The 12,302-nt window shown below is 43.7% G+C and overlaps 1 protein-coding gene across 1 annotated transcript in view; it reads left to right on the top strand.

Moving 5' to 3' along the window:
• Nucleotides 1-6,588: 6,588 nt before the first annotated feature.
• The window catches only part of RTF1 (RTF1 homolog, Paf1/RNA polymerase II complex component), a 46,448-nt gene continuing 40,734 nt past the window's right edge, over nucleotides 6,589-12,302 (top strand). The window contains exon 1 of the mRNA XM_061430871.1: nucleotides 6,589-7,017. Coding sequence (XP_061286855.1) covers nucleotides 6,604-7,017 — 414 coding nt within the window. The 5' untranslated portion in view covers nucleotides 6,589-6,603. The remainder of the gene's footprint in view (nucleotides 7,018-12,302) is intronic.

Below are 12,302 nucleotides of genomic sequence, written 5' to 3' on the forward strand. Positions count from 1 at the left end.
AAAAAGTTGGCTTAAAACTCAACATTCAGAAAACCAAGATCATGGCATCGGGTCCCATCACTTCATGGGAAATAGATGGGGAAACAGTGTCAGACTTTATTTTTCTGGGTTCCAAAATCACTACAGATGGTGACTGCAGCCATGAAATTAAAAGACGCTTACTCCTTTGAAGGAAAGTTATGACCAACCTAGATAGCATATTCAAAAGCAGAGACATTACTTTGCCAACAAAGGTTCGTCTAGTCCAGGCTATGGTTTTTCCTGTGGTCATGTATGGATGTGAGAGTTGGACTGTGAAAAAGGCTGAGCGCAGAAGAATTGATGCTTTTGAACTGTGGTGGAGTTTTGAACTGTGTGGAGAAGACTGTTGAGAGTCCCTTGGACTGCAAGGAGATCCAACCAGTCCATTCTGAAGGAGATTGGCCCTGGGATTTCTTTGGAAGTAATGATGCTAAAGCTGAAACTCCAGTACTTTGGTCACCTCATGCGAAGAGTTGACTCATTGGAAAAGACTCTGATGCTGGGAGGGATTGGGGGCAGGAGGAGAAGGGGATGACAGAGGATGAGATGGCTGGATGGCATCACTGACTCGATGGGCGTGAGTCTGAGTGAACTCCAGGTGTTGGTGATGGACAGGGAGGCCTGGCGTGCTGTGATTCATGGGGTCGCAAAGAGTCGGACGCGACTGAGCGACTGATCTGATCTGAATGGTCTAGTGGTTTTCCCTACTTTCTTCAATTTAAGTCTGCATTTTTCAATAAGCAGACCTGGAACACGTGGCATGTGGCATAAGCCCTCTTGGAGGAGGTCACCATTAGCGCCACCATAGAGGTGCAGAGCAGTGGACCCACAAACTGCAGAACAATTATACCAAAGAAATTCTCACACTTTTAAGAAAGTTCTAGGGCCCAAAACAGATTTCCCAACCTGAAAATCCAGCAAAGGGACTGAGAACCCCCAGGGAATTTGACTTTGAAGACCAGTGGGATTTGATTACAAAACTTCCACAGGACTGGGAAAAGAGACTCGTGGAGGGCACAAACAAAACCTTGTGCAGACCAGGACCCAGGAGAAAGGAGCAGTGGCCACACAAGAGACTGAGCCAGACTTGCCTGTGAGCATCCCGGGGTCTCCGGCAGAGGGGCAGAGGCACAGGTCACACATGACCTGCCATGGGGTCAGGGGCACTGAATACAACAGTACTGGCATAAGTCCTTTTGAAAGAGGTCACCATTACAGCCATTACCCCTATCATAGTTTGGCCTCAGGCCAAACTACAGGGCGGAAACACAGTCCCACCTATCAAAAGAAAATTGGATTAAAGATTTACTAAGCATGGCCCCGCCCAACAGAGTAAAACTCAGATTCCCCCATAGCCAGTCCCTCCCATCAGGAAGCTTCCACCAGTTCTTATCCTTACCCATCAGAGGGCAGATAGAATGAAAACCACAATCACAGAAAACTAACCAATCCGATCACATAGATCACAGCTTTGTCTAACTCAGTGAAACTCTGAGCCAGGCCATGTAGGGCCACCCAAGACGGACAGGTCATGGTGGAGAGTTCTGACAAAACCTGGTCCACTGGAGAAGGGAATGGCAAACCACTTCAGTATTCTTGCCTTGAGAACCCCATGAACAGTATGAAAAGGCAAAAAGATACGACACTGAAAGATGAACTCCCTAGGTTGGTAGGTGCCCAATATGCTACTGGAGAAGAGTGGAGAAATAACACCAGAAAGAATGAAGAGATGGAGCCAAGCTGTGGATGTGACTGGTGATAGAAGTAAAGTCCAATGCTGTAAAGAGCAATATTGCATAGGAACCTGGAATGTTAGGTTCATGAATCAAGGAAAATTGGAAGTGGTCAAACAGGAGATGACAAGAGTGAACATCAACATTTTGGGAATCAGCAAACTATAATGGACCGGAATGGGTGAATTTAATTCAGATGACCATTATATCTATTACTGTGGGCAACAATCCCTTAGAAGAAATGGAGTAGCCCTCACAGTCAACAGAAGAGTCAGAAATGCAGTACTTAGGTGCAATCTCAAAAATGACAGAATGATCTGTTCGTTTCCAAGGCAAACCATTCAATATTACAGTAATCCAAATCTATGTCCCAATCAGTAATGCTGAAGAAGCTGAAGCTGAATGGTTCTATGATGACATAAAGACCTTCTAGAACACCAAAAAAAAAGATGTCCTTTTCATCATAGGGACTGGAATGCAAAAGTAGGAAGTCAAAAGATACCTGGAGTAACAGGAAGTTTGGCCTTGGGAACACAAAATGAAGCAGGGAAAAGGCTAACAGATTTTTGTCAAGAGAACACACTGGTCATAGCAAACACCCTCCTCCAACAACACAGCAAACTACACATGGACATCACCAGATGGTCAATACCGAAATCAGACTGATTATATTCTTTGCAGCAGAAAATGGAAAAGCTCTATACAGTCAGCCAAAACAAGACTGGGATCATGAACTCCTTAGTGCAAAATTGGATTAGAGGGAGTTTATTGATTTGGGAGCACTCTAAGTCACAGAATTTATCACTCTGCCAAGGACCCCAGGAAATGGTACAAATTTGTTATAAGGATGGCTCTTAGAGGCATGGAAAACTTTATAGACCACATGAGGTAAAAAATGCCAGAGTTGCCAAGACATATAGTGTAGGAAGAGATTAAAAAATTTAGGGAAGTCAGCAGGAGGTGGATGTACTTAAGGTCAGAAATCCCACAGAATGATCATGTTCTGTGGGAAGACCAAGTGGAGACCTGTGAATTCATCAAGACTATAAGGAATGTGATCGTAAGGGGTGAATCAGCATCACCAAAAGTTCAGTTGTGGTTTTCCTTTATAGGCTAGGACTGACAGTAGGGGCAGGTGTTGGAAAACTGGGTTCCGCAAGGGGAGCGATAGGGTCTTGAAACAAGAAGTCAGGTAATATCACTTAATTTCGAGAAGCCAGGCAGATGCAATTATTATGAAGAGCGGAAAGATCAGAATGACAGCTGCAGAATCCTGACCCTCAGAGAATCATGGAAATGGTTAACAGAATATAGCATCCCCAAAGACAAAATAGATAGTCAAACAAGTGTACTCCTCAATTTTTAATCAGAAGAAATTAAGGTTGGGTGACCAGGGGCTGAGGGCAGTTGCCCCAATGGATAGTGACCATCCTTTGCCCAGTTTTAGATCTGGGTAAGTTTTCAGACCCTGAACTCATTAAAGAGATGGTCAGGTCACCAAAAGGAGGACTCTACAACAGCATGGCAAATTACACAGTAATGATTTCCCAGTCCTTCTCTCAAAGTTTACATATCTACTTGTATGACTCTTAATATATTTTAGATACAGTTGTAAGGAACAGGATACAGGTTTGTTTAAAATGTTTAATGAATTCATAGTTTGTTTGTTTTTTTTTTTTTTTTTTGCATTTAAACAGCAGGAATCTATTTCCCACAGTTCTGGAAGCTAGGAGTCTAAGATAAGGCTGCCAGCATGGTTGGGTTCTGGTGAGGACCCCCTTCAGGTACAGAATGCTATCTTTCTGTAGTGTCCTCACCTGGCAGAAGTGGTGAGAAAGCTCTCTGGTGTCTCTTTGATAGGGCACTTAATCTTATTCATGAGGGTCCCACCCTCATAACCTAAGCACCTTCCAAAGGCCCCACCTACTAATACCACACATTGGGGATTAGGAATCCATAGTAATTTTTGTCATTTTGCATTTTCTCAAAAACAACAGATGTTAAAAATATCTCTTTTGGCCTTTGGGGTGGTCTATTTGAAATGGAATTCTCATAGCACTTTAAATGTGCATGTGTTTTGCAATGTGTATGTGTGAAGAAATATAAGCTCTTGAGAGCAGGGATCCTGTCTCGGTGACTTATTCATCTTATTCAGTGTCTAGCTCAGTGTCTGAACTCAGGCATATAGTAGGTGCTTGATAAATACAGGTTGAACAAATATATACAAATGCAAACAATCTTGTTTGTTTTAATAAAGAGAGGATGAATATCTTGGGATGATAAAATTTTACATAGATTTTTTTTTTTTTTGCCTTTGTGCCCTGCCCTTAAATTTACTGTATAATTTAAAAAATATTCTATTTCCCCCAAAACATTTTAAAGTTATAAGGACTTCCCTGGTGGTCCAGTGATTAAGAATCTGCCTGCCAATGCAGGGAACAAGGGTTTGATCCCTGATTCGGGAAGATTCCACATGCCAAGAGGCAACTAAGCCCATGTGCCACACTACTGAAGCCTGCACACCCTAGAGCCTGTGCTCTGCAACAAGAGAAGCTACTGCAATGAAAAGCCTGCCCACCACAACTAGAGTTGCCCCTGCTACGGCAACTAGAAAAACCCTGTGTGTAGCAATGAAGACCCAGCACAGTCAAAAATAAAAAACTAAAATTAAAAATAATGATGAAAAATTCGTATTCCGTGTAATAAGTTCACACAATACCATAGTATACAAAAAGCAAAAATTTCCCATTTCCAACACTATTCCTCCAGCCCCTACTCACTCTACTGTAATTCACCTCCCCAATTATACAATTATAGACATTTATTGAGTACTTACTCTTTACCAGGAAGTATTTTAAGCACTTTTTTATATGTTAAGTAATTTCTACCTTGTGTGTGTGGTACGTGTTCAGTCGCTTTAGTCATGTCCGACTCTTTGTGACCCCACGAACTATAGCCCACCAGGCTCCTCCATTCATGGGATTCTCCAGACAAGAATATTGGACCGAGTTGCCATGCCTGCCCCCAGGGGATCTTCCTGATCCAGGGATTGAACCTGTGGTTTCCTGGGTCTTCTGCATTGCGAGTGGATTCTTTACCCACTAAGCCACCTGAAAAGCCCAATTTATACCTTAGCAAAACTCAAAGAGGCAGATATTATCATTATCTTCATTTTACAAAGGGGAAACTTTCACAGGTTGGGTTCCCTGAGAAGCCAACTCAAGAGGAAATTCAGAGTACAGAATGTTCATTCATTCATTTCAGACACAGTGTGGTCTCAACATGGACTAAGTCCAGTCCACAATGCTTTAGAAGGCCCCTTGATGAAAAATCAATAGATTTCACTCAAATAAAGAACCCATCTTTCTTAATTGTAGTCAAGGGTCACTGACTACATTATAGCTTTCTTTTTATTCACAGATTTAAAGACAGTCCTCAGAGAAGGGCACCAGCCTTTGAGGTAGCTAGAAACAAGGGAGGTAAACTGGTCATTTTGGGTCACCTTGGCCACGGGCTCAGTTCCAAGGATACGCTGGGGGAGAGAAGTCTAGGGGACTTCTCTTAGGACAACAAGGTTTTTGGAGTAGAGATAGTTGGGCCTTATTTGCGTTGTTTTCTCTACCTTAATTCTGAACACTTTTCAATAACGCTTAGGGAAGCCTCAAGCCTAACTCTCAACTTCACAACCAGAATAAAGAATTAATGGACTCCAAAAACTTGAGAAGTTTCAAATTATTGTTTCTGATGCTCCCTATCTTATATTCCAAATCCCACAAAGAAATCACTGTGAAGTTGTTCTTTTTATCAGCTGCCCTCAACAGGCATAAAACTGATCTACACACCCAGTCTCCCAAACATTCTCTCCACTTGTGTTCCTTATCTCCATGAAGGACCCACCAGCTTCCTAAACCAGAACCTGAGTATCATTTGTATTTGGGACATCACCTTTTCCCTTTCCCAACTAATCTTTAACTCCTAGTCATTCTACCTTCCAAATTATCCAGAAGCTATCCATTGCTCCCCAATTTCACTGTTTCTTCCTTAGTTCTGGCTTCCCTGGTGGCTCAGGAGGTAAAGAATCTGCATGCGATACAGGAGACCTGCATTCAATCCCTGGGTTGGGAAGATCCCCCTGGAAAAGGAACCGCTACCCACTACAGTACTCTGGTCTGGAGAATTTCATATATGTATAGTGTATGGGGTCGCAAAGAGTAGGACACGGCTCAGCGACTTTCACTTTCCTTAGTTCAGAGCATTATCATCTTTTGCCAAAATGCCTTCAACAGCCTATGTGGTTTTCCTGCCTTAGTCTCCTTCCTTTTTTATTCACTCGCTACACTGCTGCCAGAGTAATTTTTTAAAAACACAAATCTGATAATGTCGTTCTACAGTTTAGAATCTTTCAATACAAAAGATTTTAAAACTTCCTAATATAGTGTATTAGGATCTGAATGATTTGGCCGCTGCGTACCTCCACAGTCTCATCCCCACACACCATGCCCTCTGTTCGGCCATAATGAACAACTGTTTCAGTTTCCTGAACCCAACTTTTTCTATTATCGCTATGTCTTTGACCAAACGGTTCTCTGCTTGGAATACCCTTCCCTCTACTCTTTTTTTTGGGTAAATCAGATGAATCCTTCAGGTCCCAGATTAGTTGTCACTCGCACAGCCCAGGTAGGCAGGCTTCGTTCCACAACAGGTGCCCTCAGGGTGGTCCAGACGATTTGTCTTTCAGGCGGGCGGCCCTAACGGTGCCCTCGAGACTCCATCAGTGTCGCAAAGTGGAAAGGCTCCTTAGAGCAGACCCAGATGCTTGCGGCTCCAGTCCAAAACAAGTAGGCAGCACATGAAGCTTCGGCCCCACAGCAGAGACACACCCAAAACTTCCAGCTGCGGGTGCTGGGCACAAGACCGTAGTTCACCGCCCGGAACCCAGCCGGGTGTCCCCGCCCCCCACGCTGCGTCGGGGGCGGGGAGGGGCGGGGCTCTGGGCGCCGGCGAACGGCGTGCGACGAGCGGGGGGCGGGGCCAGGGGCGGAGCGGAGCGCGCATGCGCGGTCGCCTTTGTGTGGGTCGAACAGCAGCAGCGGCGGCGGCGGCGACGGCGGCAGTGGCGGTCCCACTGGCAGGCGGGCAAGAGGGGAGTCCGGGCGGCGTCCGGCGTGGGAGCCGGGGGACCACGATGGTAAAGAAGCGGAAAGGCCGCGTCGTGATTGACTCAGACACGGAGGACAGCGGCAGCGACGAGAACCTGGATCAGGTTAGGACAGGCCGCGGAGGCGCGGGCCAGCGGAGCGGGAGGGCTGAGTCCCGGCCACGGGAGTCGGGAGCCTGTCGGGCCCCGGGCCTCCTGGCTGGAGCGCCCGGCCTGCCTCGTGTCCTGAACGCCGCTGCCGCCCCCTCTGTCCTCCCCGCAGTGCCCGCGGCCCTTGGAGTCTGGCCGGGGCCTGGAGACGGAGCCCGGAGGACTTGGCGCCTTGGGCGGGGAGGCGGGGCAGGGGCCAGGCTGGTGGGCCTCGGACTGGGGAAACTGGAGGAATCCTTGGTCTGCCACAGCCAGATCGGGGCGGCAGGCAGCAGGCCAGGGGATCCGGGCACGGAGAGATAGAAAGTATCGCTCGCCAACCCGGGCAATTGGAAGGTTTTGGGGGCGGTGCGGGGGGTGGGGGGCGGGAGAGGGAGGCCGAGAAGGTTCAGGCTGTGGAAGATGAAGTTTTTCAGACGAGGGTGTGAACAGAGTGGAGAGGAACCTCTCCGCGCTTGGCGAAGAATACTTAGCTGTGGACACGAATCCTTGGCAGCTAGAGTGTTTTGTGTTTGTTAAGGGTCCCCATTGAGATGTCAGACCCAGGAAAGCTCTTGGGAGGAGGAAAGTGGGCATAAATGGAGAAATATCTAGGGCGGCATGAAGGCCCTTTTCATGCAGCATCCCAGAATTCTTTCTACTTGAAAGATGTTCAGGAGCCATTGAAACTAACTTTAGGTCTCACTGTCTTGGGGTTGCTTGAACTGTTTATATACTCTGGAAGATACTATAGGGAGAAAGCTGTCCTTTGTAGCAGTGTTCCAGTGATAGCAGAAGATTCAAAAAGAGTTTTCCCCCATGTTTAGTGAACAAATTATATATAGAAAGGATGTGCAAGAGGTAGTAGTTCTGTAAGTTGAATAGAGTACTGAACTAAGAATCTGAAATTTTTGAGTTCTAGGCTGTGCTGTTTTCTAGCTATGTATCTTTGGCCATAACTGTAAAGTCTAGATAAAACATCAGCCTTGTGTATCTGATTGGGTTATTACAAAGGATTGAGTATTTGTAAGAATTAATTGGTACAAGCACCTGAAAACTAAAGCTTTTCTACAAATGGCTTCTTGGGAGTCCTCTGTATTAGGTCAGAGGTCTCAGGACTTAAATATTAGGGCATGAAAGGGGAGGACTTTGAGAAAAAGGGACTGGAAAGGTGTTGAAGAAAAGAGGGCTCTTTTGAAAATGGTAGTATGGAGGTAGGAGATGAGGAAGTAGTGAGGCCTGTGGAGAAGTATCAGAGGGCTAGAAACCTTGTTATGGGATAGAAAGTGAAAGGTAAGGTGAAAATGTTCACAGAAAGACTCCTGAAATATGTAAAAATATTGTCTTGACTGTAAAAGTTTGGTTGATAAGTTTAGACTGGCACTTAGGATTAGAACTTAAAAAACAACTATTTCCTAATTTAAAAATGTAGGTATTTCTGATGATAACATCAGTTACCATTTACATAGGGCCTGGGGTGAACTTCCATGGATCAGGAAGATCCCCTGGAGAAAGAAGTGGCAACCCACTCCAATATTCTTGCCTGGAAAACCCCATGGACAGAGGAGTCTGGCAGGTTCCAGTCCATAGGGTCACGAAGAGTCAGACACGACTGAGCGACTAACACACTGGGGTGAACTAGTCACCGATATGCTGTGTGTGCTTAGTCGCTCAGTGATGTCCGACTCTTTGAGACCTGTAGAAGGATACTGTAGCCCTGGAGAAGGAAATGGCAACCCTCTCCAGTATTCTTGCCTGGAGAATCCCATAGACAGAGGAGTTCTGCAGGCTGCAGTCCTTGAGGTCACAAAGAGTCAAACACGACTAAGCGACTGAGCACATACTGTAGTCCATTAACCTCCTCTGTTCGTGGGATTTTTCAGGCAAGAATACTGGAATGGGTTTCCATTTACTTCTCGAGGGGATCTTCCTGACCCAGGTATCAGACCCTCATCTCCTGTGTCTCCTGCATCACAGGTGGTTTCTTTATCTGCTGAGCCATCCAGTCACTTCAATTAAGTGCTTTATTTACATTGTCAGGTTTTCAAATTCTGATAAAGTAGGTACCATTTTCCCCATTTTAGATATAAGAAAAATGGAGCTTGAAGATATAACTTACCTAGATTCACATAACTTGGTAGTAGAATTTGAACCCAAATCTGTATGACTGCAAGGCCTATGCTCTTTCCATATACCAACTATTCTGTTTTTCATATTGCAAAATGATGTTTCATAGCCATGTTCTGTGTTACTTGAATGCATGTTTGTACAGTATATTGAATAGAGGGATTTGATACATCAGTTTAAAAGATGATTTGGGGGGCTTCCTTGGTAAAGCACTCTTAAGACATCTGTTCTGATGATAAATGAACTAAGCTGTAAATTATTCTGTCTTTGATTATTTTCCACAGAAGTCTCACAAATAAAATGAGTAGAGAGCTTCCTTTTGTAGCAGAAAGATTTTTCCTTATCCACAAAAGGATAAGATTTTTCCTTATCCACTTTTTTCAAAGTGGCAACTGAAGGGATTACAACTTTAAACCCAACTTTATCTATTTGTAAAAAGAAATTATCATAAAATTTGTAAGTAATACCTAATACATTTTAACAGCAATTTCACCTTCTCCTTTTCAACTCATTGGCATTCTTTTTATCAGATGGGAATCAGATCAAAATCCCCATTTCCTGTGCATCCTAACAGGCATCAGTGCCTTCTTTCTATTCAGCCCTGTGCCAGGCTTTCAGAGGAATCAAAAAGTTCTATGCTCTCCAGAAGTTTTCTCAGAGATCTTGAGCAGAAGTTCAAAGTCAGCCTGGTTTTGCAGTCTTTAGGAATCCTCAGAACAAAGTTAATGCCTTCTGGGCCTTATCTCACCAAGATACCTTGGTCTACTCCATCTATTTCTTGGTCTTCATTGGTGGGGTATAACATCGTATTTGCTGTCTAACGAGCAGGCCTTGTGGAAAAGAACAAACCATGACAAATCTGAGTGTCAAGTGTGAGAATGGAGCACAGTTAGTAAGGAGATCCTTTGTCTATGAGTTTTCCAAGTGGGAATCTAAGCCATTATGTCAGAAATATTACCTCCAAATTAGTCTTTACTGAAGGTGAGGCAGGTCAGCCTTCTACACTGGTTTTTCCTGGTGGTGAGAGAAAGAACATGTATGTATGAAACTGCTTGGGTTGCTTATTTCAGATGTGCTTTGCAGGGGCTCCCATCCCAGACCTACTGAATCAGAAGACTCAGGGAACTGTATCCTCTGAGGTAAAATACAGCATTTTACCAGTTATAGTCCAGGTACTTATTTGTGTTAAACACTGAGACCACTGTCTGTATGCAAGTTAATCTTTTTCATAAGACACTGTAAGTAGTTTGGGAGAGAAATAGCTTCCTGTCTCAGCCATAGTGTGTGTGCACATATAACCAAAGGAACTTAACAGAGATGTTTAAGGTGGCAAAGCAGCTGGTTTTTCTAATCTCTGAAGCCGTTTGAATTGTTGGGATGCTTTTTTTGAGGCCTGTTTATTTTTTCCCTTTCTTCTTGGTGGGAAGAGGTATGTAGTAACTGAATTGGGAGTTCTTTGAAATTTGTTTTAACTTTCAAAGGTTTTAAAAACTCAGACCTTTGAAGGATTCATTTTAACATCTGACCTGATAGTGACCTTATTTTTTATGTTGGCCACACTTTTTTTTCAACATCTTAGAATTGCAAATCATGGAGTTATTGCTTTTGGTGCTTCTTGGAAAAAAATAACACAATTTGAGGCAAATCTAGGCTTTTTTACCCCACCATGTACCTCTATGGAGATAATGTGTCACTCTTTTGGAATAATATTTATGCAGTGGATCCTGTAGTATGAAAAGCATCCAAGACAAGAAAGGAATCAGAAGTTGTCTATTCAAGTCAGTACAACTCAGTGTTTATAACAAGAACTTTACTCTGCCTTTTTCAAGGAAAAAAGAAAAGCTACATGCAGTTATTTTGCAGTTTTCATCCTTATTTAAAATGACGGTAATTGTGTTATCCTGTCCTCTTTGCTCATGCTACTTGAAGTAGCCATAAATTAAACTCTTTTTTTAATTGGCCCCTAAGTATTTTGTAGGAATTATTTTTAGACATTATGTGTTTAAAATATCATTCTTATAAAGTATCCTTCCACAAATCTTTCACATAAAAGTTGGGAAATTTAGAAGTTGTGCTTCTTATTAATATAGTTTTTTTTTTTTTTGTCAGTGCCAGGTCTTAGTTGTAGCACATGGGATCGTCAGTGTTCATTGAGGCAGGCAAACTCTTAGTTGCTGCATGTGAACTCTTAGTTACAGCATGTGGGATCCAGTTCTCTGACCAGGAATCAAACCCAGGCCCCCTGCATTGTGAGCACGGAATCTTAGCCATTGGACTGCTAGAGAAGTCCCTAAAGTCTATTTTCATGAGTCAGAGCAGTTTGAAGTCTAAGTTGTGAGAAGTGTCAGTGTTAACTTTTGTAGTTTTTAAATTTGTGTCATGGTGTTGCATCTCACCTGATGCAACTCATCTGCCAGTTTCACTTGACTTTCCTTTAGAAATAGTGCAGGGAAGGTTGAGTCCAGTGGGAGCCATAACAGGCTTTTAGGAAAAATTGAAAACCTGTCTTTCAGCACCCCTCTCTTGGTGTACTTATTTGCTCCCTTCATAAGTTCCCCAAAAGGAAAGATTGTTTTTCTTTTTTTTTTTTTTTTTTAATCTTTCAACAAATGTGTTAGACAGTGCTAGACAATAAGGCTATTGGATGGACAAAACGGAAGCAATTTCCACCTTCCAGGAGCTGGGAGTAGGGGAGCATGGAGGGAGGGATAGGTGCTGAAATTGCTCAGAGAGTCATTTCCTTAGATTTGTGTTACATCTTAGGAAGGAAGAACTGAGATGCTGTGACACTGTGACCTGGGACCCAGTGCTAGCCTGATGGGAGTGACATTTAAGCTGAGACCTGGAATATGGGTTAGGGACAAGAAGATAGGTGACTGAAGAGTACAGCAACATGTGAGTGTTCATGGTTGAGGGACCAAAATGTACAAAACCGTTGAGGCAGGAAGGACCTACCACCCTCATGAAACTGAAAGAAGCAGAGTGACTACGACATCACTAGTTGGAGAGAGAGTGGTCCAAGTGAAGCTGCAAAAGTAGTCTCTTCCGATCCTTTGAAAATGGAAAAACCAGTTTAGTGGATCACAACCAGTATTAAAAATAAAAACAAAATTGAATCAAATAGAAAAAATAAT

Source organism: Bos javanicus, chromosome 10 (genome assembly GCF_032452875.1).
Source record: "Bos javanicus breed banteng chromosome 10, ARS-OSU_banteng_1.0, whole genome shotgun sequence".
Taxonomy (NCBI): domain Eukaryota; kingdom Metazoa; phylum Chordata; class Mammalia; order Artiodactyla; family Bovidae; genus Bos; species Bos javanicus.